Source organism: Scyliorhinus canicula, chromosome 2 (assembly GCF_902713615.1).
Source record: "Scyliorhinus canicula chromosome 2, sScyCan1.1, whole genome shotgun sequence".
NCBI classification, from domain to species: Eukaryota; Metazoa; Chordata; class Chondrichthyes; order Carcharhiniformes; family Scyliorhinidae; genus Scyliorhinus; species Scyliorhinus canicula.
The window spans coordinates 115,573,467-115,601,044 of NC_052147.1; the positions used below are offsets into that span (position 1 = coordinate 115,573,467).

General features: G+C 44.0%; 1 protein-coding gene across 22 annotated transcripts in view; it reads left to right on the forward strand.

The window, feature by feature from the left end:
- Positions 1-27,578, forward strand: part of LOC119957355 (gephyrin) — a 671,364-nt gene that overhangs the window by 585,282 nt on the left and 58,504 nt on the right. For 9 of the 22 annotated variants that reach the window (XM_038785368.1, XM_038785379.1, XM_038785274.1 and 6 more), the window contains 8 exons: positions 4,051-4,143; positions 4,248-4,303; positions 6,482-6,580; positions 6,728-6,847; positions 7,021-7,041; positions 7,580-7,638; positions 21,692-21,845; positions 23,274-23,395. In XM_038785368.1, coding sequence (XP_038641296.1) covers positions 4,051-4,143; positions 4,248-4,303; positions 6,482-6,580; positions 6,728-6,847; positions 7,021-7,041; positions 7,580-7,638; positions 21,692-21,845; positions 23,274-23,395 — 724 coding nt within the window. Of the gene's footprint in view, positions 1-4,050; positions 4,144-4,247; positions 4,304-6,481; positions 6,581-6,694; positions 6,848-7,020; positions 7,042-7,579; positions 7,639-21,691; positions 21,846-23,273; positions 23,396-27,578 lie in introns of all 22 variants that reach the window. The other 13 variants (XM_038785357.1, XM_038785390.1, XM_038785401.1 and 10 more) reach the window with 4 other exon arrangements.

The following is a 27,578-nucleotide window of genomic DNA, read 5'->3' on the forward strand; positions in this document are numbered from 1 at the left end:
ATTAAACTCCATCTGCCATTTCTCTGCCCAACTCTCTAATCTATCTATATTTTGCTGCATTCACTGACAGTCCCCTCACTTTCTGCAACTCCACTAATCTTAGTATCATCTGCAAACTTGCTGATCAGACCACCTATACTTTCGTCCAGATCATTTATGTATATCACCAACAGTGGTCCGAGCACGGATCCCTGTGGAACACCACTAGTCACCTTTCTCCATTTTGAGACACTCCCTTCCACCACTACTCTCTGTCTCCTGTTGCCCAGCCAGTTCTTTATCCATCTAGCTAGTACACCCTGAACCCCATACGACTTCACGTTTTCCATCAACCTGCCATGGAAAACTTTATTAAACGCCTTACTGAAGTCCATGTATATGACATCTACAGCCCTTCCCTCATCAATTAACTTTGTCACTTCCTCAAAGAATTCTATTAGGTTTGTAAGACATGACCTTCCCTACACAAAACCATCCTGCCTATTACTGATAAGTCTATTTTCTTCCAAATGTGAATAGATCCTATCCCTCAGCATCTTCTCCAACAGTTTGCCTACCACTGACGTCAAGCTCACAGGTCTATAATTCCCTGGATTATCCCTGCTACCCTTCTTAAACAAAGGAACAACATTAGCAATTCTCCAGTCCTCCGGGACCTCACCCGTGCTCAAGGATGCTGCAAAGATATCTGTTAAGGGCCCAGCTATTTCGTCCCTCGCTTCCCTCAGTAACCTGGGATAGATCCCATCCGGACCTGGGGACTTGTCCACCTTAATGGCTTTTAGAATACCCAAACTTTCCCCTTCCTTATGCCGACTTGACCTAGAGTATTTAAACATCCATCCCTAACCTCAACATCCGTCATATCCCTCCTTGGTAAATACCGATGCAAAGTACTCATTAAGAATCTCACCCATTTCCTCTGACTCCACGCATAATTTTCCTCCTTTGTCCTTCAGTGGGCCAATCCTTTCTCTAGTTACCTTCTTGCTCCTTATATACGAATAAAAGGCTTTGGGATTTTCCTTAACCCTGTTAGCCAAGATATTTCATGACCCCTTTTAGCCCTCTTTATTGCACGTTTGAGATTTGTCCTACTTTCCCGATATTCCTCCAAAGTGTCATCAGTTCTAAGTCGCCTAGATCTTGTGTATGCTTCCTTTTTCATTTTATCTAGTCTCACAATTCCACCCGTAATCCATGGTTCCCTAATCTTGCCATTTCGATCCCTCATTTTCACAGGAATATATCTGTCATGCACTCTAATCAACCTTTCCTTAAAAGACTCCCACATTTCAAATGTGGAATTACCCTGAAGCAGCTGCTCCCAATCCACATTCCCTAGCTCCTGCCGAATTTTGTTATACTTGGCCTTTCCCCAATTTAGCAATCTTCCTTTAGGACCACTCTCGTCTTTGTCCATGAGTATTCTAAAACTTACGGAATTGTGATCGCTATTCCCAAAGTAATCACCGACTGAAACTTCAACCACCTGGCCGGGATCATTCCCCAATACCAGGTCCATTATGGCCCCTTCCCGAGTTGGACTATTTACATACTGCTCTAAAAAACTCTTCTGGATGCTCTTTACAAATTCTGCTCCATCTACGCCTCCAACACTACATGAGTCCCATTCAGTGTTGGGGAAGTTAAAATCTCCCATCACGGCCACCCTGTATTTTTCTATAATCTGTCTACATATTTGTACCTCTACTTCAAGCTCACTTTTGGGAGGCCTGTAGTAAAGTCCCAACAATGTTACTGCACCCTTCCTATTTCTCAGCTCCACCCATATTGCCTCAGTGCTCGAATCCTCCATCGTGCCCTCCTTAATCACAGCTGTGATATCATCTCTGACCAGTAATCCAATTCCTCCACCCCTTTTACCTCCCTCTCTATCCCTCTGAAGCATCTATGCCCTGGGATATTTAGTTGCCAATCTTGCCCTTCCCTCAACCAAGTCTCAGTAATACCAATAACATCATATTCCCAGGTACTAATCTAAGCCCTAAGTTCATCTGCCTTACCTGCTACACCTCTCGCATTAAAACAAATGCACCTCAGACCACCTTTGTGTTCATCATCTCTTCCCTGTCTACTCTTCCCCTTGGTCACAATGAGTTTATTATCTAGTACCTTCTTAGCTTTAGTTTCTGCCTCTTTACTGACCTCTAATTTCCTAATCGGGTTCCCATCCCCCTGCCACATTAGTTTAAAACCTCCCCAACAGTGTTAGAAAAAGCACCCCCGAGGACATTGGTTCCAGTCCTGCCCAGGTGTAGACCATCCGATTTGTAATGGTCCCATCGCCCCCAGAACCGCTTCCAATGTCCCAAAAATCTGAACCCCTCCCTCCTGCACCATTTCTCAAGCCACGTATTAATTCTGACTATTCTTGAATTTCTACTCTGACTGTCTTGTGGCACTGGTAGCAATCCTGCGATTACTACCTTTGAGGTCCTACTTTTTAGCTTATCTCCTAACTCGCTAAATTCTGATTGTAGGACCTCATCCCATTTTTTACCTGCATCGTTGGTGCCTATATGCACCACGACAACTGGTTTTTCACCCTCCCCCTTCAGTATGCCCTGCAGCCAATGTGAGACATCCCTGACCCGTGCACCCGGGAGGCAACATACCATTCGGGAGTTTCATTTTCGACCACAGAAACACCTGTCTACTCCCCTTACGATTGAATCCCTTCTGACTATAGCCCTGCCAGTTATTTTCCCGCCCTTCTGTGCAGCAGAGCCAGCCACGGTGCAATGAACCTGGCTACTACTGCCTTCCCCTGATCAGTCATCTCCCCCAACGTCCTCCCCTTGTGTGCGTGGGTTTCCTCCGGGTGCTCCGGTTTCCTCCCACAGTCCAAAGATGTGCGGGTTAGGTGGATTGGCCATGCTAAATTACCCATAGTGTCCTAAAAAGTAAGGTTAAGGGGGGGGGGTTGTTGGGTTACGGGTATAGGGTGGATACGTGGGTTTGAGTGGGGTGATCATTGCTCGGCACAACATCGAGGGCCGAAGGGCCTGTTCTGTGCTGTACTGTTCTATGTTCTATGTTCCAACAGTATCCAAAACGGTACACCTGTTTTGGAGGGAGATGACCGCAGTGGACACCTGCACTGCCTTCCTGCTCTTTCTCTGTCTTTTGGTCACTCATTCCCTGTCGCCCTCACCAATCCTAATCTGCGGTGTGACCAACTCGCTGAACGTGCTATCCATGACCTCCTCAGCATCGCGGATGCTCCAAAGTGAGTCCATCCGCAGCTCCAGAGCCACCATGCGGTCTAACAGGAGCTGCAGCTAGACACACTTCCCGCACATGAAGGAGTCAGGGGCATCGGCCGCATCCCTGAACTCCCACATTGGGCATGAGGAGCAGAACATGGGTCTGGGATCTCCTGCCATTTTTACACTTTACCTTAACTGATTACAAATATAATATCAAATAATGAATACGTGAAAGGAATAAAGATTTTACTTACCAATCACAATACCTACCAACACACGAAGAGTTAAATTTCTCCCAGCTACTGCTAATTGGAGCACTTTCCTCACCAGCCAATAGGTCACTGCTTTGCTGTGATGTCACTCTTCAAATTTATCCCCAAAGACCCTGTGGCTGCTGTTTAACCAACGAAGTAGCTCCGCCCACTCCAACAGCTGAATTCCCGCCGAAAAGACTCGAATCCACGAAGCAGCTAGTTTAAATACTCACCGCTCGATTCTGTAGCTCCGCCCACTCCAACAATTGAATTCCCGCCGAAAAGAAAAGATGGCATAGTAAATTCCAGTGCAATGTGGCCCAATCGGTTCCTGCCCTGCTCCAGGGAGCACTCCCCAGCAGTAATCACTGAGCAACCATCAACAAGTTGGAGACCCTTCCTCCAGCTAGCCTGTGGTGCCCAGAACCAGTTGTAGCAGCTGTGGTGCCAACTCAGCAAACACGGGTTAGCCAACACGGAGTAAGAGGGTTGAATTTTGGAATTTCTCACTGGATGAACTTCCTGTGACTTAATGGATGGAATTTGGTTTCTTTGTGTTGCAGATGGCATGGGCCGAGTTCTAGCACAGGACGTGTTTGCAAAAGACAATTTGCCCCCTTTTCCAGCATCAGTGAAGGATGGGTATGCTGTACGAGGTGAAGAGCTTAGTACATCCTTTCATATTACAGCTGTTAAACGTTATCTAAACTTTATGAACTGTTTTTATTTGACACGTCCTATATTTTTTAACTCTTCTTAGCTGCTGATGGCCCTGGTGATAGATTCATTATTGGTGAATCCCAGGCTGGGGAGCAGGTGAGTATTAATGCTTTATTTTCATAGATTTGAATTTAAACCCTGAAGGACAAGTAAACAGGAACTTCTCTGGGAAATGACTGGACTTGTCTTATGAACAAACATCTAAAAATGAGAAAAGGGTCCACAAGTTCAGGTTTATGGATCGCAAGAGGCCGTACGGTGGCGCATTGGTTAGCTGCCTCATGGCGCCGAGGACCCGGGTTCAATCCCAGCCCCGAGTCACTGTCTGTGCGGAGTTTGCACATTCCCCCCATGTCTGTATGGGTCTCACCCCCACAACCCAAAAATGCACGGGGTAGGTGGATTGGCCCCGCTAAATTGCCCCTTAATTGTAAAAAAATGTTTATGGATCATAAATGAAAACAAATTAGGAGTAGGCCTTTCGGCCTCTCAAGCCTGCTCCTCCATTCAGTAAGATCATGACTGATCTGATTGTGGCCTCAAGTCCACTTTTCTGACGGTCCCTTAGAACCCTTGGCTCCCTTGTCGATCAAAATCTGATATAAAGGAAATGACAACGCAAACTAAAAGTAACACTGTGCCAGGTTAAAACTTTGGCTTTTGTCGTATGTCTGACACATATTTCTATCTTGACACAAAAGCTGGGAAATACTATTCTCAATTTATCTCTCTCAGTTCTAGAAAGGAAATTAAAGTTGCCTTAATGAATAGAATATCTTGAAATAGCTCTTACATTTTTTTTAAACTTAGCTGTCCTTCAATTACATTATAAAATGTAGTTAAATGATTCTGGTATTTACTCTGGGGCGCAGTGGTTAGCACTGCTACCTCGCAGAGCCAGAGAGCCTAGTTCAATTCCGGTCTTGGATGACTTTGTGGAGTTTGTACAATCTCCCTGTGTCTGCGTGGTTTCCTCCAGTTGCTCCGGTTTCCTCCCATAGTCCAATGATGTGCACGTTAGGTGAATTGATCATTCTAAGTTGCCCCTTAATGTCCAAAAGGATAGGGGGGGTTACTAGCTTACGGGGATAGGGTGGGGGCATGGGCCTGGATGGGGTGCTTTTTTGGAGGGTCGGTGCAGACCCGATAGGCCGATTGGCCTCCTTCTGCACTTTAGGATTCTATATATAGTTAAGAACGCACAAGTATGAGGTGAGAGGCTTACCAATTGGTTGGACTTGAAAATAGGGTCTTCTGCAATATTGCTAGTCTGCTGTTTCTATTTGGCTATTTTAAGACCTTTTAAAATTATTTCTTTGTGAGATGTAGGAATTGTAGGCAAGGCCACATTTATTGCACATCTGTAGTTGACTTTGAGCAGGTGGCAGTGAACCATTTGAACCACTTCATTGCTTATAGTGAAGGTCTTATTCTCTGTAGTAGTTCAGTGTAACTAAGTAGCTTGCACGGCCACCTCAGAGGGGAGTTAGCAGTCAACCTCTTCTAGATGGGATAGCAATACGATAGAGTATTTCTTTCTGCATAGTCATCAGCGAGTGCCGTCACTTCAGGCTGGCCACAAAATCTGGGCTATTGAAAATCTAGAGAAAAACATTCGCTCCACCATTCTCAAGCCATTATTTGGGAACGGAGAATGGATTTGGGAAAAAGAGGAAAGAACAGAGCTCCATGTTATGTGGCTTTGCTTCTTGTCGATTTTTTAATCAATTCAAAGTAAATTATATAGCCCCATATTTTACGATGATAATGATGGTGATACCATCAATGTTTGCTGCTGTGTATGTGCAATTAAAGGCGAAAATGCCAGAAGTTGCTATTAGCAATTCTGTGTTCTCCAGAGCATGTGCAATTGAATACATTCCAGACTGCAATTAATGGGAAATCTATGAATTGATGAGAACTTCTAATCTTAGGCTGTAACAGTTTTTGAATAAGTTATAGCTTATTGAATGAACAGTAACTAGGATTTTTAAAGGTGTACTAAGATCATGATTAATGCTTATCAGCCTCACTGGCCCTCAAAGAATAATGTCACATTTCTCCATTATGATGAGAATGCAACATATTTCTTTTAAGTTTGTTCATTGTATCTGAGCTTCTACCTTAATTCTGTGTGTGCGCGCCCAATCATTTATTACACTATCTGTAAACGATAAAATTAGAAGAATAGGGATTCCGTGCTTTTTTATTTTCTGATTTGCGGTCTGTGAAAATACTTCAGTGTGATTGGTTGCTTACCCTACTTGATATTAGATACCTGGAGATCCCCTCAACTTAGCGCCAGAGTCAAACTGGCAATGGGAAATTCACAACACAGAGATTCCTAAATCCTGGTGGGCAACGTTCTTCGAGGTCAGTGGCAAGTATCCTTGCTTCGCTGCTGACTGTAAAGATCTAGTCCATTTTCTTGTTCATTTTAGATTTAGTTCACTGTAAGCTTTTGAAGTTTGACTAATAATCTCAAAGATGATTTTCTTTTATTCCTACATATTTTTGCAGCCCACCCAGACAGTGATGCCTGGTCAGGTGATGCGCGTAACAACGGGGGCACCAATACCTTGTGGCGCAGATGCAGTTGTGCAGGTCGAAGATACAGAGCTCATCAGGGAATCGGATGATGTAAGTAAATTTTGAAGATTTCACTCCTGTTGAGCCTGTGGAGCTGAAAGTAAAATATTGTAAAATGATGCAAAGATTCGTTGATTTGTTAAAAAAAACTTTTTAGTTGAGGACAAGGATAGATTTTAAATATTGCCATGTTCATTTCATATTGATATTCTTTATGTATGCAGCATGATGTACTTCTAATCATGGTAAGTTAATAGATAGATGTTAAGCTTGTTTTTAAGGCACCATAAATAGTGCTTACATTTTAGTAGCCAGTCAAGCTTGATTCCTTTTTTCTCTTAGGACACATGCATACGTGGCCACAAATATATTTTCTTTTTCTATGTGTTGTAGTTTATTCCATTTAGTAAATTTCATAAGATATATATGTTTCAAATTTTTGTGTCCATTCGTTTCATTTTATTGTAACAATATATGACAGCAAAACGAATGCCGCATGTTAATTTATCCAAGATCAATTTTGCTCCACTATCTAATATTTATTCTATGGGAATTGCTACCAACTTTCACAATGCAATGCATCTGATAATTCATTGCAGTGAAATCTAAAGCTGTAATGTGTGGCTGAGAGTTATGGCTCATTATGAATTCCACATGCTGCATTCCAGAATGTCATTGAGCGTCATCAATAATGCTTTTGGAATAACGTGACAGTTGCTTGTGACTCCCCGAGTGGAGTGTTCGAGATTTGTGTTTAGCTCATGTTGCAGTTTAATTTTGCAGGGCACAGAAGAGTTGGAAGTGCGGATTCTGACACAGGCCCGACCAGGCCAGGACATCAGGTCAGTGTCTGCGTGCTGCATGGCAGTTCGTTGCTCTAGATTTTATAAAGGGAAGAACATAATTGGGTAGCACGGTAGCATTGTGGATAGCACAATTGCTTCACAGGTCCAGGGTCCCAGGTTCGATTTCAGCTTGGGTCACTGTCTGTGCGGCGTCTGCACATCCTCCCCGTGTGTGCGTGGGTTTCCTCCAGCTGCTCCGGTTTCCTCCCACAGTCCAAATATGTGCAGGTTAGGTGGATTGGCCATGCTGAATTGCCCTTGGTGTCCAAAATTGCCCTTAGTGTTGGGTGGGGTTACTGGGTTATGGGGATAGGGTGGAGGTGTGGGCCTTGGGTAGGGTGCTCTTTCCAAGATCCGGTGCAGACTCGATGGGCCGAATGGCCTCCTTCTGCACTGTAAATTCTATGATAATTCCTATGATAATTAATTGAGAAGCACTGATTGTAAATGAGGTGGGAGTTCTGAGAATTGAGGGGTTTGGGGAACAGGCAGGAAAGTGGAGTTGACACCCAAGACCAGCCATGAAGGGCGGCATAGTGGTTAGCACTGCTGCCTCACAGCGCTAGGGACCCAGGTTCAATTCCAGCCTTGGGTGGCTGTTTGTGTGAGGTTTGCACATTCTCCTGGGACCTAGGTTCAATTCCAGCCTTGGGTGACTGTCTGCGTGAAGTTTGCACATTCTCCCCGTGTCTGTGTGGATTTCCTCCAACTGTCTCCCACTGGTCCAAATATGTGCAGGTTAGGTGGATTGGTCATGAATAATTGCCCCTGAGTGTTAAAAAATGATCAGCCATTACCTTATTGAATGGCGGCGCAGGTTTGACGGGCCGAATGGTACACTCCTGATCCTATTCCTTGTGTATTCTTGCTCTTGATGCAAGTAATTAGCAAATTCTGATTATTTTTAACTGCTCGCTACAAGAACAAACTAGGGAACAGAGTGAACAGAAACTCAACTTGAATGTCAGAGCACAGATATTACAAACCCAAGTCACAAGTATTCAATTTAATCTACCTTTATAGGCACTAGTAGTTGCCCTTTTAAGGGATGAAAGGGATGAAAGTTGAGGGCTCACAGCATCTTAAAGAGGAAGTCATCCAGAGAAGTAGCATGGGAACACAGCAGCCAGTTACTGGAAAAATATTGTTTGTCACGTCTGCATAAGAGCAGTTCATTGCAACAGTTTTGTAAGTGTTGCTCAAGGGAGCCTGGCAGAGGAATGGCGTATTGTTTGGAATAGGGCAATATAGGTAGTGGAAGGAGGTATCCAAAGCAAGAATACAAGAAATAGGACCATTCGGCCCATTGATTCTGCTCCGCCATTCAATACGATCATGACTGATCTTGGGCTTCAACTCCACTTTCCCAACTACTCTCCATATCCCTCAATTTCCTGAGCGACCAGAAATCTGTCTACCCGATATTCAACAATAGAGCATCCTCAAACCTCTGTGGTTGAGAATTCCAAAGATTCACAACTCTTTCAGTGATGTAACTTTTCCTTATCTCAATCCTGAATCACGGCCTCCTTACCCTCAGACTGTTCACCCCCCTGTCATCTTCCAAAATTCTGTAGATTCTGGAACAGTTCCGACAGAATAGATGGTGGAAAATGTAACCGTGCTATTTAAAAAGGGAGGGAGAAAATAGGGAATTACAGACTAGTTAGCCCATCATCAGGAGCATGGAAAATGCTAGAGTCTGTTACATATAGGATGTTTCAAAAGAACACTTAGAAAATATCAACAGTATTAGACAAAGTCTACATGATTTATTAAAGGGAAGTCATGTTTCACAAACCCGCTGGAGTTTCCTGAGAATGTAATTAGTAGAATAGAGAAAGGGAGAACAAGTGGATGTGGTGTATTTGGATTTTCAGAAAGATTTTGATAAAGTCCCTCATAAGGGCTTAATGTGCATGGAATTTGGGTAATATATTGCCTTGGATTGAGAATTGGTTAGCAGTCGAGAAATAGAATAAGGATAAATGGATCTTTTTCGGAGTGGCAGACTGTAACTCATGGGAACCACGGGGATCAGTACTTAGGCCCCGGTTATTCACAATATATATCAATGATTTGGATGAGGGACCCAAATCTAATGAGCGGTATTCTCCCCTACCCGGCGGGGCGGGGGGTCCCGGCTTACCGGAGTGGCGCCAACCACTCCGGCGTCGGGCCTAGCCCCTAAAGGTGCGGAATTCTCCATACCTTTAGGGGCTAGGCCCACGCCGGAGGGGTTGGCGCCCCGCCGACCGGCGCGAGCATCCTTTGGCTACCCGCCGGCTGCCGCAAACAGCCTTTCTGCCCCACCAGCCGGCGCGAATGGCTGGCCGAAAGGCCTTCGCCGGCCAGCGTGAGGCCGCACATGCACCGGAGCGTCAGCAGCCGCTGACATCATCCCGGTGCATGCGCGGTAGGGGGGGGTCTCTTCCGCCTCCGCCACGGTTGAAGAAAAAGAGTGCCCCCACGACACTGGCCCGCCCGCCGATCGCGGGCCAGTCCACCGTGGAGGCACCCCCCGGGGTCCGATCGCCCTGCGCCCCCCCCCAGGACCCCGGGGCCCGCTCACGCCGTCTGCTCCCGCCGCCACCAGAGGTGGTTTAAACCACGTCGGCGGGAGAGGCGTGACAGCAGCAGGGCGGAGAATCGCCGCGGGGGGCCCGCCGACCGGCACAGCGTGATTCCCACCCCCGCCAATTCCCGGGTGGCGGTGAATTCCGGCCACGGCAGGGGCGGGATTTATGAAGACCCCGGGCCATTCCCCGACCCTGCGGGGGTCAGAGAATTCCGCCCAATGTTTCTAAGTTTGCTGATGACACAATACTAGATGGAAATATGAGTAGTGAGGAAGATATAAAGAGGCTTTGAGCAGATTTAGACAAGTTGAGTGAGTGCGTAAATACATGGCTGTGTAACGTGGATAAGTGTGAGGTTATCCACTTTAGTAGGAAAAACAGAATGCGCAGTATTATTTGAATGGTGATAATTTGGGAAATGCTGAAGTATAAAGGGACTTGGGTGTCCTTGTACACCAGTAAAGTAAGCATGCAGGTGCAGCAGGCAGTTAGGAAGGCAAATGGTAGGTTGGCCGTTACTGCAAGAGGATTTGAATACAGGAGAAAGGATGTCTTACAACTCTACAGGGCTTTGGTGAGACCACACCTGGAATATTGTCTGCCATTTTGGTCTCCTTATCTAAGAAAGGATATACTTGCCACAGAGTGAGTGCAACAAACTGATTCTTGGGATGGCAGGATTGTCACATGAGGAGAGCTTGGGTTGACTAGGCCTGTACTCGCTGGAATTTAGAAGAATGAGAGGGGATCTCATTGAAACATATATAATGTTGACAGGGCAGGACAGACGGGATGCAGGGATATTGTTTCCTCTGGTCCGGGTGGTCTAGAACAAGGGGTCACAGTCTCAGCAAACGGGGTAGGCCATTTAGGACTGAGATGAGGAATTTTGTTTTCACTGAGGGTGATAAATCTGTGGAATTCTCTACCACAGAAGGTGGTGGAGGCCAAATCATTGAGTATATTTTTTTCAAAAATAGATACCTTTCTGGACACCAGAGGCATCAAGGGGTATGGGGAAAGAGGAGTAGTGTGGCATTGAGATAGAGGATCAGCCATGATCATATTTGGATTTGGATTTGTTTATTGTCACGTGTACCGAGGTACACTGAAAAGTATTTTTCTGCGAGCTGCTCAACAGATCATTAAGTACATGAAAAGAAAATACATAATAGGGCAGCACAAGGTACACAATGTAACTACACAAACACCGGCATCGGGTGAAGCATACAGGGTGTAGTGTTAATCAGGTCAGTCCATAAGAGGGTCGTTTAGGAGTCTGGTAACAGCGCGGAAGATGCTGTTTTTGAGTCTGTTCGTGCGTGTTCTCAGACTTCTGAATCTCCTGCCCGATGGAAGAAGTTGAAAGAGTGAGTAAGCCGGGTGGGAGGGGTCTTTGATTATGCTGCTCACTTTCCCCAGGCAGCGGGAGGTGTAGATGGAGTCAATGGATTGATGGGAAGCGGGTTTGCGTGATGGACTGGGCTGTGTTAATCACTTTCTGAAATTTCTTGCGGTCTTGGGCTGAGCAGTTGCCATACCAGGCTATGATGCAGCCAGATAGGGTGCTTTCTATGGTGCATCTGTAAAAGCTGGTTCAAAATTAATGTGGACATCCCAAATTTCCTCAGTTTTCTGAGGAAGTATAGGTACTGTTGTGCTTTCTTGGTGGTAGCTTCGACGTGGGTGGACCATGACAGATTTTTGGAGATGTGCACCCCTAGGAATTTGAAACTGCTAACCATCTCCACCTCGGCCCGTTGGGGTGTGTACAGTGATGGTTGTGTGTACAATGGTGGAACAGGCTCAAGGTGCCAACTAGCCTACTCCTGCTCCTATTTTCTCTGTTTCCATGTAGTTTATTGCAAATTGCAGTATGCATTTTGTCCATTTCAGGCTACCATACACAAGTACCAACAGAGGTAGTCTACTTGAACATAGAACATACAGTGCAGAAGGAGGCCATTCGGTCCATCGAGTCTGCACCGACCCACTTAAGCCCTCACTTTCATCCTATACCCATACCCCTCCTAACCTTTTTTTGGACACTAAGGGCAATTTAGCATGGCCAATCCACCTACACTTCTTTGGACTGTGGGAGGAAATCGGAGCACCCGGAGGAAACCCACGCAGACACGGGGAGAACGTGCAGACTCCGCACAGACAGTGACACAGCGGGGAATTGAACCTAGGACCCTGGCATTGTGAGGCCACAGTGCTAGTCACTTGTGCTACCATGCTGCCCTAGGAAGGGATAATAAAGTTTCCATGTGCAATGGGGGTGCTCTTCTTACTCCCTGTAAGGAGGGAGCTGCCTACGTCCTCGGGATCTGGACCATATTGGTGTGCAGAGAAATGGTCAGATATCAGTGTTGTGTTATAATAACATCCTGCTTCTCTTCAATCTCATCCTACTCTCCCCAGATTAACTGCCTGCAAACGGTTTCCCAAAACTCTCATATCACTCCTGCTGAAAGTGATGTTTTCCTGCAGCCCCTTGAAACTGTTCTTCTTTTACCCTGCTACATTCGCTGGAAGAAGTAGAACTATTCACCAATTGGACCTGGCCCCGCCAGAGTTTCAGATCACTCACTCTAGTCTTTGCAAGCACTAATTCCATCCCAGAGGAATTAGAGATTGAGCCAGTGATAGACTGGCTTGATAGACAGTGCACAGTTCAGCAAGAATATGACAAAAGACAATGTTAAACAGTTGGCCAGATATGCTTTCCCTTGGACGAAGAGAGAAGGATTCCAGATGAGAAATATCATGCTGTTGGAGAAGCGTCCTTGCAGAGCATCAGACAGAGGTGTGGATATTGAGTGCTATATCAGCCAGCTGATCAGTTGGAAGAATCCACCACCTACATATTTGCAGCATTGTGGCCCATTCCGGAGCATTTGCTGGAGAGTTGGCTGAAAAGCAACAGTGCCAGGCTATCATTGCAGCAGTACAAGAGGCAAGGCCACCTTGGAACAAAGATATTCTTGTTGGGATGCAGCATTTAGTGATCTTTTTAACCACTTGGTGTGCAGCAAGCACAGGGCTGTGTGGTGATGTGCATCACTGTAAATACACAAGGGGTTAATGAGATACATGCAGACTAGCTAGACACTAGAGGGAGTACCAGAGACATGACACACAGACTCATCCAATAGAACAGTTAGATAGGACACGACCAGTGGGCATTCACAATACACACAGAGGTGACACGATCACAGGAGGGCATTACACCAACCCATATATAAAGGACACTACACACATGATCTGCCTCTTTCCAGTGGAGACAGTCAGTGAGTACGGACACAGGGTTGATTCAAAATCACTCCCACCACGTGGATTGTAGCAGACTGGTTAGTCAGTCTGGGTAGCTATAGAAGGATTAACAGTAGTGTCGAACCCGAGTAATAGGAGTGTAAATAGTTTAATAAACATGTTGAAGTTATCTCCACGTCTGAACCTTCCTTTGTCAAGTGCACCACAAGGAAGCCGCTTATGCTACATCTAGAGCATAACAAGACAGGCTGCACTTGAGGACCAATCTACACACTGACACTGAAAAGAAACATTTACATTTATAGTGTGCCTTTTATGACAACCTGTATCTGTAAATTGCTTGCTTCATTGGTGCACAGCTGGTAAGCTAATATGTCCCTAAAGCAGCCCGGATTAACAAAAAGAATGGAAACTGAGAGCAGTGTTGACCATAACGGCCACTAGCAGAACAGTGCCTGCAATGGAGTAGGGTGCAGATCTATTTAAGATGTGTCTATTGACTCAAGGCGGTTTCCACTGGAAAACACACCCTCCACAGATGCTGCATATTGTTAAAATACACATTGAGCAATCTGGTATGGGGGATACCAACCATGCAGCCCATGCCTCAGCAGTCCAGCATCCTTCAGTTGCTGCTGTTGCTCCTCCTCTTCCATTAGGCAAAAAGTAGAGGGACATTCGTAATGCAAGAGGCACTACGTGCTGTCGGAAGTTGCATTGGAAAAAACGAACACTAAAATGGGCTGAGATATGCTGTTGTAGATTTCTAAGGGTTTTCCTGTTGTAGTCCATCTGATTATTACCATGGAAATGGGGGTTGGGCAACAGAAGATCTTGGTTGTGGCACCCATTTATACTCCTGAGTGCAGTTTCCACAAGTCAAAAGTTAAATTCTAAATGCCAGTGTGGGGAAAAATTAATTATCAGCGCAGGTATTCTGCAGTTGTATTTACTCGATATTCTAGTGCAGTAATGTGGAATTTTCTTTAATAAGGGGGTCAGGAATTTGCAGCAGCAATGAATTGTGAAAGAATCTCCTCAAAAGAAACCTTACTTTTGAGGGGAAAAATTATAATGGCTGGGTGCAACAATTCAAGATGTATATAAAGTGGCTTTCACTGTAATTTCTGTCAGATACACTAAATGAGGCTACAGTGCAGATCTCCTGATTGATGTTCTTGGCACTTGAAGTTAAGCACATTGGACGTGATTATTTTTTGCTCATCGCTAACCTCTTGTAAATGAATCCTTTTTATTACATTAATAGGCGATATAATGTGGAAGTCATGAATCCTTGCTATGATGTCTAATTAAAATGTCAATTACCTGCTGGATACGTGGTCTGACCTCACTGCAAAGATATTGTGAACTTTGCTGCAGTGCAAACAGCAAACATTATATGGATCTGAATGACACTGTTGCCTCAGTTGAATCAACTTATCTTGGTGCTTGGTTTAGAGTTTAAAGAAAACTTGCAGGCAGGGGACATTTTAGCCAAACAAATTGTTTGGGTTTGGGAGTGGGCAAGTAGTTAAAAGAGCTGAAATTGACAGCATACCTGGAAATCATCCAGCTCCCGCTTGTAAATGCAGTATGTTTGGCTGCTTACAAGAAATCCTCTTTGGAGAGGTTGCCAATTTAAAAATATTAAGAGGGAATTAAAGGCTATTTTAACTGGACTTTACGACAAACTGCATGGGTTTCTCTGGATTTCTGAGACCTGCAAGGCCAGAGGAGAGTGGGACTTGAGGGGGCTGTCAAATGACATGCAAAAAATCCTTTTAAGAATTCAAACCTCACATCTGCTTCCGTGCCAAAGTGGAAGGCTTCCAGGATGTCTGAAGTGATTTCCACGACTTTCGAGCTCATTTTTATTCCTTGGTGCATTATGTGTCTGATCTACATTTCCCATCATCTTATCCACAATTCCCACCTGTCAAACAATTGTCCAGCACAGATGCCACTTATGCAGCTTTAGCTTGGGCCTCAGATGAGGGCAGAGATGGGCAGCAGTAGGAACAGTTATAGCCTTCCACAGGAGAGATGATGAGCACAGAAATGTAGTTTACAGGAGGTGATACTCCCAAAAATAGGATCTTATTTGTTTTCTTCTTTCATGGGATATAGGTGTCATTTTCAAGACCAGCATTTGATGCCCACCCTAATTGTCCTTGAACTGCGTTGTCTACTCGGCCACTTCAGAGTAGCAGTTAAGAGTCAGTCATATTACTGTAGATCTGGAGTCACATGAAAGGAAGGCAGCTCCTTCCCATAAAGGGCATTAGTAAACCAGATTTTTTTTAAAATTATATCAATGAAAGCTTCATGATCACCATGCTTTCAATTCCAAAGATAATTGAATTTAAATTCCACCAGCTGCCATGGTGAGATTTGAACTCTGGAGCATGAGGCTTGGCATCTGAGTTACCAGTCATGTGACATTACCAGTGCACCGCCATCTCCTTTTATGGGGGGTATAATATCATATGGTCACTGATTTTTACAGCCTCCGGGAAGAAGATTCTCTACAAAGCCTGCCTAAAAGTCATCACCTACCTTAATGTCTTCACCTCTAACTCCTCTCATAGTTATGCAGGAGATATTTGCAGAATCTTGCAATCTAATGCCAATGCCATGTTTTTCAGGACCAGGATTTAAGTGCACTTTGCAACTGATGACTGATTCCTGGGATGGCAGTATTGTCGTCGCAGGAGAGTTGAAGGTGGCACAGTGGTTAGCACTGCTGCCTCACAGTGCCAGGGGCCCAGGTTTGATTCAGACCTCGGGTAACTGTGTGGAGTTTGCACATTCTCCTTGTCTCTGTGTGAGTTTCCTCTGGGTGCTCCGGTTTCCTTTCACAGTCCAAAGATGTGCAGGTTAGGTGCATTGGCCATGCTAAAATTGCTCCTTAGTGTCCAAAGGTTAGTTGGGGTTGTTATGTTCTGTGTTGTGGCCGTGGTAAGGATCTACACAGAAAATCTAGTTGTTTGAATAGTAAGAGAGTTTGTTAACAAGATGAAAACGTAAAAAGATAACTAACGAACTATAATACAAATGGTGACTAATATTTGAATTAGTGAATTCTCCTGCAGCTACTTCTAGTGCCACTGTCCTCTAGTACCAAATACTACCAACTGCCGAATCTCGCCAGTCACATGGTGGTTCTCTATTGCCACCTGCTGTTCGGAGGTCGTGCCGATAGCTATGTACATTAATAGATAACTATATACATTGATGCGCGCATGCATATCACCACAGGGGTTACAGGGATGGAGTAGGGGGGATTGGCCTAGGCAGGGTGCTCTTTCAGAGGGTTGGTGCGGACTCGATGGACGGAATGGCCTCCTTCTGCATTGTAGGGTTTATATGATTAGGTCAACTGGGCCTGTGTTCACTTGAGGTAAGAAGAATGAACGAGGGTCTAATTGAAATGTATAAAATTCTGACAGGCCTGGACATACTGGATACAGGGATGATGTTTCCTCTGGCTAGGGGGTGGGGGTAGGGGGAAAATCAAGGGGCCACAGTCTCAGGATACGGGGTAGGCCATTTAGGATAGGACTGAGATAAGAAATAAGTTCTTCACTCAGAGGGTGGAGAACCTGTGGAATCCCCTGTGGAACCACAAAGGGCTGCGGAGGCCAAATCACTGAATATATTTGAGAAGGAAATAGATAGACTTCTAGACTCCAAAGGCATCAAGGGGTACAGGAAGAACGTGGAATGTATAGCGTGGAGATAGAGGATCAGTCATGATTGTGTTGAATGGTGGAACAGGCTCAAAGGGCCAAATGACCTACTCCTATTTTCTATGTTTCTATGACACTAGTCAAACTGAGCATGTGTTTGGCCTTGCATCTCTGGCTAGCTTTGCATTGGTCCAGGGAGTTGCCAGCTGCACCTGCGTCAATCAGCACCACTCCAAATAGGACTGGAGTCTTTACCAACCATACGGGCCTATACTCCAATGTGCAGCTTGTGTTCAGCCACAGTGATTTCATCGTACTTGTTTGTGTGAGATTCCCTGGATTCTGACATGATGTTTTTGGCCTATACCAGTGCACCGTCCCTGAGTACTTTGTATCTAAAAGCAGATTTAGTGGCTGGCTGCTTTGGACTACCCACTGATAATGCATGTTAAGAGCCCAGGCAATGGTAATCAGAAACAGTACAATCAAAGCCACCTGACCACTAGAGCTGTCATCGAGCAGGCAGTAAGAATGCTGAAGATGTGATTTAGGTGCCTGAACAGACTGGGGAAACCCTTGAGCATGCATTGCCTTGGGTATCAAGAATGATTGTGCTGTGGTCCTTTCAGAGATGGATAGCTGTGACTGTAAGGCAATCTGGGAGGATTTTTATTTGCATCCCTACATTAAACTGTTGATCATTCAGCAGTAACCAAATCAGGTGAACAGAAAAAATCTACAATTTGTGTTAGTGGTCACAGAAAAACTTGTTGAGGAAATTCCCTTGAAAATCTGCACTCTTCATTTTCTATAACATCTTATTTTTAAAATGCCCAGTAAACAAAATATATGTCATAAATATTTTTCCTAGAATCTTTGCACTAGATTGTCTCGTTGCCAACTTTCACCTGGAATCAATTTAATAGAATCCCTACAGTGTAGCAAGAAGCCAATCAGCTCATCGCGTTTGCAACAACCCTTAGAAAGCGACCCAACCTCGGCCTATGCCCCCACCTTATCCCCATAACCCAGTAACCCCACATAAATTCCACACAGTCACCCAAGGCTTGAAATTGAACCCGAGGCCTTGGTGTTGTGAGGCAGCAGTGCTAATCACTAGGCCATCATGCCGCCCTTTGCTGCTGTTAACATTGCAAGGAACATGGGCTCTGTAAGAATAGATTTTAACGCATTAGATCTGTATACACTTTTAATGTCAGCTTAGGTATCATTGTTGTGGCTCTTTAATGGGGTTGTTTGTGATCTTGACTTTAGATACTGCTGGAGGCAAGGCTGCTGGCAAAGTTTACCTTTTATTGAACATAATGCTAACTATTTACAGTACAGACTTCACACAAGGCTCTCCATGGCACTATCTCTCTCTGTGCTTTTGTCATGTGATTTTATGTCACTGATGATGCAGCCTGTGTATTTACATATTTAACATTAACCCTTTATACAACATCAGTTTGTTCTAGGTAATTTCCAATATCCACATTTATAATGCAGACTGACCTGAAATGATATATTCAAGGGCAGCACGGTAGCCTTGTGGATAGCACAATCGCTTCACAGCTCCAGGGTCCCAGGTTCGATTCCGGCTTGGGTCACTGTCTGTGCGGAGTCCGCACATCCTCCCCGTGTATGCGTGGGTTTCCTCCGGGTGCTCCGGTTTCCTCCCACAGTCCAAAGATGTGCGGGTTAGGTGGATTGGCCATGATAAATTGCCCTTAGTGTCCAAAATTGCCCTTAGTGTTGGGTGGGGTTACTGGGTAATGGGGATAGGGTGGAGGTGTTGACCTTGGATAGGGGGTAGGGTGCTCTTTCCAAGAGCCGGTGCAGACTCGATGGGCCGAATGGCCTCCTTCTGCACTGTAAATTCTATGTAATCTATGTAATATCCTCACCCCAGGAGAGCTTCAGCTTTGCCCAGCTCTCATGCCTGTAGTACAGAGAAAGGTGCAGTGCTTCTCCACCTCCCAATATGCTGGAACATTCGATCCCACTCATGAAAGGATCGAGAACCAGAGGGCATAGATTCAAAGTAATTAGCAAAAGAAGCAAAAACAATATGGAAAAAAACCTCCTCACCCAGTGAGTGGTTAAGGTCAGGAATTCACTGCCTGAGAGTGTGGTATTATCTGAAAAGGAAGAATGTTCAGAGATGCAGGGAGAAGGTGGGAGAATGGCACCATGTGAATTGTTCATTTGGAGAGCCAATGTAGACACAATGGGCTGAATGGCCTCCTTCTATGCTGTAACAATAAATAACAGTGCAAAGCCAGCAGTGTAAAACTACCTTTGAATAACTCCTAAAACAAACTTTTGGTCATCTGTCCTATCATCTATGTTTGTGGCTCAATGTCAGTTTTGTTTGATAAAGCTCCTGCACGGTGCTTTGAAGAGGCCTTGTGGTGCATTGGGTAGCATCCCTGCCTCTGAGCTAGGAGCTCTGGTTTCGAGTCCCACCCAGGATTTGATGGCCAAGGAAGCTGCTTCATAACGCAGCCAAACAGGTCGAGTGTCAACCTGCAAAATCCTTCCAACACACCAGTATTGGCAGTAAGAGTGGGAGAGTCCCCTGGTCAGCCACATTTAATGTGGAGTGGCACCCTCTCAAGCTATAAGCCCCCTGGTGACTGAGTCGTGACCGGAATTACTAGCAATGGAAACAGGCAAAAGTCTGCCTTAGTACACCACTAGGTGTGAGAAGAGAATTGGAATGGAAGAGTACTTTTGGGCATTCTACAGTCCCACAGTGTGGGGAGGTCATTCTTCTAATCTCTCACTTTTGTACATATTCTCTGCTCATGGCCTTTGACATAATCAGTTCTTTGCTATATTATCCACATTACTATATTATCCACATTACTATATTATCCACAATATATTATCCACATTACTATATTATCCACAATATATTATCCACATTACTATATTATCCACATTACTATATTATCCACAATATATTATCCACATTACTATATTATCCACATTACTATATTATCCACATTACTATATTATCCACATTACTATATTATCCACATTGCTATATTATCCACATTGCTATATTATCCACATTGCTATATTATCCACATTGCTATATTATCCACATTGCTATATTATCCACATTGCTATATTATCCACATTGCTATATTATCCACAATATATTATCCACATTGCTATATTATCCACATTGCTATATTATCCACATTGCTATATTATCCACATTACTATATTATCCACATTACTATATTATCCACATTGCTATATTATCCACATTACTATATTATCCACATTACTATATTATCCACATTACTATATTATCCACATTACTATATTATCCACAATATATTATCCACATTACTATATTATCCACAATATATTATCCACATTACTATATTATCCACATTACTATATTATCCACATTGCTATATTATCCACATTACTATATTATCCACATTACTATATTATCCACAATATATTATCCACATTACTATATTATCCACATTACTATATTATCCACAATATATTATCCACATTGCTATATTATCCGCATTACTGTATTATCCACATTGCTTGAAATTTTGGATAATTTTCCTTTCAGTCAACCTTTCTCCACAGTAACAAATTAACTTTTCTGAATCTCTTCCCGAGACTTCCTGTAATTATTCTGTTGCACTTTATTGAGAAACGATCCTAATCAGTTAGACTATTCCTGTTAATCCCCAACAGCTCCCTATATCTGACAAATTGCACTGAAGTGTCCCCATCCCCAGTGCCATCAATTACAATGGTTCTGCTTAAATCGTATTAAACAAACCGACTATTTTGAGTACTTGAAGCAACCATTCATGTTCATTGTCCACTGCTGTTTCCGCTGCAGATCTGACTCAATGTATTTGAATCACCTGCTCATTGAAGGTTAATTTCTGAAAAGATTCATAAATGTGACAGCGTTTGGCAACTTTGGAATTGGCGAGGGCATATCGAAGCCAACAACAACCACAATCTAATTGTAATAAGAAAAGCAGATGATTGTACAAGCAAAGGAACAAATATAAAATTAGCCATTTAAATTTATATAAACCTAAATGTGTGATTCCTGCAATGCTATTGTTATGCATTTGAATCACCTCCTTATTATATGTTAATTCCTGAAAGATATTACAAATTCCAAAGAAAAATAATATTGGACTTGAAATATTAATTCTGTTTCTCTCTCCACAGATGCTGTCAGATCTGCTGAGTTTTTCCAGGACTATGTTTCATTTCTTTATATCTTTTTTTGTTAATAAGATATAACATTCCCCAAAGTGGGAATCACAATAAAATATATAGGAAAAATAAAGAACTTTGTCTTCAATAAAATTCAGGACTAGGAATATGTTGTGACAATGATTGATTGAATACTTTTTTATTCTGATTACTGGCGATCACTTCTTTAAAAATTCTGAATAGCTCTTGGCATCTGATGACACTTATCTTCCCCCTTCTTTTTCTTAGACCAATCGGCCATGACATCAAAAGAGGAGAATGCGTTCTGGCAAAAGGTACCCACATGGGGCCTTCTGAGATTGGTCTTCTGGCAACAGTTGGGGTAACTGAAGTTGAAGTTCACAAGTTTCCTGTGGTTGCAGTGATGTCCACAGGAAATGAAGTAAGCTGCGGTTCCTCTGAGTCTGGGGTTGGGGAGGGTGTTCTAACTCTGTGTGTGTATGAGTTTAAATGCAGAACACAAGGGATCCTTTTAATTTGAACCAACCGACCAACCAAGTTAGACTGGTTGATTAAATAGACTAGATGCAGTCATGTCAGCTTATATCAAATAAAAACCCAATATGATTAAGCAATGTAAGGAGAGAGGGAAACTACCCCTGGTTCTTACTCAGCTATTCCCCTGCTTATTCTAGTTTTTTTGCACCTGCGAACAGTTTAAAAGTGACAGTGATTTTACACTTTTGCACATGCGCCACCCAAATTTTATTTTACAGCTAGCAATTAAATACAGTAAGATGAAAGCAAAATGCTGGAGATCTGAAAGAGAGATAGAAACTTCTAGCAGCATCTGTAGAGAGAGAAACAGTAAATGGGCGCGATTTCCAGATCGTTCCCACTGCAGGATCAATAAATCCAAGATGAATCCACGATTTCACATGCAAGTCAAATAAATATATTGAAAATTTTGTATAAATTTCAGTACCAGATTTTATTGGTTTATCAGCACGGTAGCACAGTGGTTAGCACAGTTGCTTCACAGCTCCAGGGTCCCAGGTTCGATTACTGGCTTGGGTCACTGTCTGTGCGGAGTCTACACATTCTCCCAGTGTCTGCGTGAGTTTTCTCCGGTTTCCTCCCACAGTCCAAAAATGTGCAGATTAGGTGGATTGGCCATGATAAATTGCCCTTAGTGTCCAGAAAAAGGTTAAGTGGGGTTACTCGGTTACGGGGATGGGGTGGAGGCGTGAGCTTAAGTAGGGTGCTCTTTCCAAGGGCCAGTGCAGACCCGATGGGCCGAATAACCTCCTTCTGCACTGTACATTCTATGATTCTATAACCTATTTTCCCATCCAGTCTTTCCTCATAACTCAGATGTTTTATTTTTTATTTTGCAAGCGCGGGTTGGTTGAGTACAACTTGTACTCTGCCTATTACAAACACCCGAAGTAACATGTTTTGTTTGATTTGCTCAGCCAGCCATTGTAATGTACAGCCTAAGTCGGAGTACAGATCATCATAGCCAGTTTATCAAGTTATGGAATTGTGTGTTCTTTGAAGATATTACCATCTTATTCATTCCAGTACATTTCTTGGGGAAGTGCCCTCCATCTAAAATCTGGAAAGGGAGGGAAACTTGCCTGATGTCTTGGTGTGTACAGTTTCTGAAAGTAACGTTGAATTCATTAGCTTTGGGCTTTTTATTTGTGTGGTCAATATTTACGAGATGGGTATTTTGACCATTCTGGTATTCCTCTTAGTTTCCTTTTCAGAGAACAAAAATGATTTATCCAGTAATATGTGACCAACTTACCAACTAACTGCAGTACTGATGGGTTGATAATTTAAGCCGTATGGTTTTATCCTACAGCTCCTGAATCCTGAGGATGAACTAACACCAGGAAAGATTCGGGACAGCAATCGTTCAACCCTTCTCGCAACAATTCAGGAACATGGATACCCAACCATTAACCTGGGAATTGTTGGAGATAAGTAAGAACTGTTACACATTATAGTGAATCCTTTTTTAAAAACTAATTGTATTTATTAATCATTATACTCCTTGCAGGGCAGCACGGTGGCCTAGTGGTTAGCACAACCGCCTCACGGCACTGAGGTCCCAGGTTCGATCCCGGCTCTGGGTCACTGTCCGTGTGGAGTTTGCACATTCTCCCCGTGTCTGCGTGGGTTTCGCCCCCACAACCCAAAAATGTGCAGAGTAGGTGGATTGGCCACGCTAAATTGCCCCTTAATTGGAAAAAATAATTGGGTAATCTAAATTTTTTTTTTAAAATTATACTCCTTGCAGTTTTAACAGACGTCAGCTTTTCTCACCTTGTTACGAGTTGACCGATACAACATTTGGGACATTTTGTTTCATAAATTATGCTGTTAACACCTTCTGCCACTTTCAACCGATCAGTGAATTTGTTCATCTAAATTTCCATCTACTATTTTAAAACATTTAAGAGGTCAGTGAAAACTTTAAAATAATGCAGGTCGGAATTTGGAGCTTCAAATTCAACAGTGTGTGAACAAGTATGTATGGAGCATGAGCAGTTCCATCTTTCTTTCTCGTTTGTGGTCCGAATGATAAAATAGGTATACAGTGAAGATAATGGTTTATCAATTTATTTTTTCTGATAGAAACCTGATGACATGAATTGGTTAGGGGAGCTGGTTACTCTTGTTGCCATGTATCAACCGTAAATTCTTCAAGTTGGCAATCAGCATTTCAACCCACACATCAGCTTGTCAGTATTTCGGAGCAGTGTCAGCCATTCAGATGGTTTGGAGGTCAGCACTGGGGACTCTCAGAAATGATCAGATTTGCCAGTTACTTTGAACGAGTGCACATCTCTTATAGTCCTGAGGAATGCCATTGCAATGCATTACATGTTCACTATTCGTGTCAACTATAATTTCTGGCCTCTTCACATCGGACTAAAACTGCATGGCAGGTTCACACATATCAGCCAGTGTTTGGATGGGACCTTAATCAAAACTGAGTTCTCAGGTTTCAACGATACTACCTTCGTCAAGAAGCTTGCCAGTGCCTCAGTGGACCAGTGAGAGGCTGACGACGATCCCTTGCCCGACTTCTGCCATGTATTATACTTGTTGGGCATTGCCTTTGTGATGGAACTCTATCCCATCAAGCTGAATGAATTTCCCCCCCAAACATCGCCCATTAAAAGGAGCCAGTGCATGTACGACTGACTGCTCACCGCATAGTTGCCACCAACTATGCATACAAATGAATTAGCCATGCTAAATTGCCCCTTAGTGTCCAAAGATGTGCAGTTTAGGTGTTGGCCATGATCAATGCGCAGGGTTCCAGGGATAGGGCAGGGGAGTAGGCCTAGGTAGAGTGCCCTATTGAAGGGTCAGTGCAGACTCGATGGGCCAAATGGCTTCCTTCCATACTTTAGGCATTCTATATGTTATGGATTCTAGAAGACTATTTGGCCCACCTCATTCTTTCATCCAGATGCCGTCCAATTCCCCCATTTTATATCTGATTACCATTGAAGTGATTCCATGGATTTTGCCTTCACTGCTTCCCGCCCCCACCCCCATTCCATGTATTGATCACTCCTTGTGTGAGGAAGAATTTCCTGATAAATCCTTCAACTGGCTTAACCCTGTGTGCCTTCATCCTACTCTTAACGGTTTTGTTTTCAAGTAATGTTTTGGAGTTACATTTTTCATACAATTTACAATCTTGTATATCTCCTTCAGATCATGAGTGCAATTCACCCAAAAAATGACTAAGGGCGCGATTCTCCCAAATGGGAACAAAGTCCCCTAGTGAGCACGTTTAGCCGCGTGTTTGCCGGCACTCACAGTGCTGAGAAACAAATGGCTATTCAACGCGACTCTCTTTGATTGAGGGGGTTGAATGGGAAATGTACGGCCCATTCCGCACGTAAAAATGCACTATTTTGTACAGTGGGGAGCTCCACATTGTAGCAAGAGATCGGGACACCTTTTGAAAAGGACATTCCGATAGATAGATGGATAGAGAAATACAGCACAGAACAGGCCCTTCGGCCCACGATGTTGCGCCGAACTTTTGTCCTAGGTTAATCATAGAATTTTGGACAATTTGTCATGGCCAATCCACCCAACCTGCACATCTTTGGACTGTGGGAGGAAACCGGAGTACCCGGAGGAAACCCACGCAGTCACGGGGAGGATGTGCAGACTCCACACAGACAGTGACCCAAGTCGAAATCGAACTTGGGACCCTGGAGCTGTGAAGCAATTGTGCTATCCACAATGCTACCGTGCTGCCCTTAAGAAGTTAACCTACACTCCCTTATTCTACCCTAATCCAAGTACCTATCCAGTAGCCGTTTGAAGGTCCATAAATTTTCCGACTCAACTACTACCACAGGCAGTGCATTCCATGCCCCCACTACCTACCTCTGACATCCCCTCTATATCTTCCACCATTTATCTTAAATTTATGTCCCCTTGTAATGGTGTGTTCCACCCGGGGAAAAAGTCTCTGACTATCTACTCTATCTATTCCCCTGATCATCTTATAAACCTCTATCAAGTCGCCCCTCATCCTTCTCCGTTCCAATGAGAAAAGGCCCAGCACCCTCAATCTTTCCTCGTATGACCTACTCTCCATTCCAGGCAACATCCTGGTAAATCTCCTCTGCACCTTTTCCAAAGCTTCCACATCCTTCCTAAAATGAGGTGACCAGAACTGCACACAGTACTCCAAATGTGGCCTGACCAAGGTTTTGTACAGCTGCATCATCACCTCACGGCTCTTAAATTCAATCCCTCTGCTAATGAACGCTAGCACACCATAGGCCTTCTTCACAGCTCTATCCACTTGAGTGGCAACTTTCAAAGAACAATGAACATAGACCCCAAGATCTCTCTGCTCCTCCACATTGCCAAGAACCCTACCATTAACCCTGTATTCCGCATTCAGATTTGTCCTTCCAAAATGGACAACCTCACACTTGTCAGGGTTAAACTCCATCTGCCACTTCTCAGCCCAGCTCTGCATTCTATCTATGTCTCTTTGAAGCCGACAACAGCCCTCCACACTATCCACAACTCCACCAATCTTCATATCATCTGCAAATTTACTGACCCACCCTTCAACTCCCTCATCCAAGTCGTTAATGAAAATCACAAACAGCAGAGGACCCAGAACTGATCCCTGCGGTACGCCACTGATAACTGGGCTCCAGGCTGAATATTTGCCATCCACCACAACTCTCTGTCTTCTATCGGTTAGCCAGTTTGTTATCCAACTGGCCAAATTTCCCACTATCCCATGCCTCCTTACTTTCTGCATAAGCCTACCATGGGGAACCTCATCAAATGCCTTACTAAAATCCATGTACACTACATCCACTGCTTTACCTTCATCCACATGCTTGGTCACCTCCTCAAAGAATTCAATAAGACTTGTAAGGCAAGACCTACCCCTCACAAATCCGTGCTGACTATCCCTAATCAAGCAATGCCTTTCCAGATGCTCAGAAATCCTATCCCTCAGTACCCTTTCCATTACTTTGCCTACCACCGAAGTAAGACTAACTGCCCTGTAATTCCCAGGGTTATCCCTATTCCCTTTTTTGAACAGGGGCACGACATTCGCCACTCTCCAATCCTCTGGTACCACCCCTGTTGACAGCGAGGACGAAAAGATCATTGCCAACGGCTCTGCAATTTCATTTCTTGCTTCCCATAGAATCCTTGGATATATCCCGTCAGGCCCGGGGGACTTGTCTATCCTCAAGTTTTTCAAAACGCGCAACACATCTTCCTTCCTGACAAGTATCTCCTCAAGCTTATCAGTCTGCTTCACGCTGTCCTCTCCAACAATATGGCCCCTCTCATTTGTAAATACTGAAGAAAAATACTTGTTCAAGACCTCTCCTATCTCTTCAGACTCAATACACAATCTCCCGCTACTGTCCTTAATCGGACCTACTCTCACTCTAGTCATTCTCATATTTCTCACGTATGTGTAAAAGGCCTTGGGGTTTTCCTTGATCCTACCCGCCAAAGATTTTTCATGCCCTCTCTTAGCTCTCCTAATCCCTTTCTTCAGTTCCCTCCTGGCTATCTCTAAGGCTTCCGAAACAAATCCTGACCGACCCCCCCAAACCCAAATGCAATATGGGAGGTTCACCCCCCC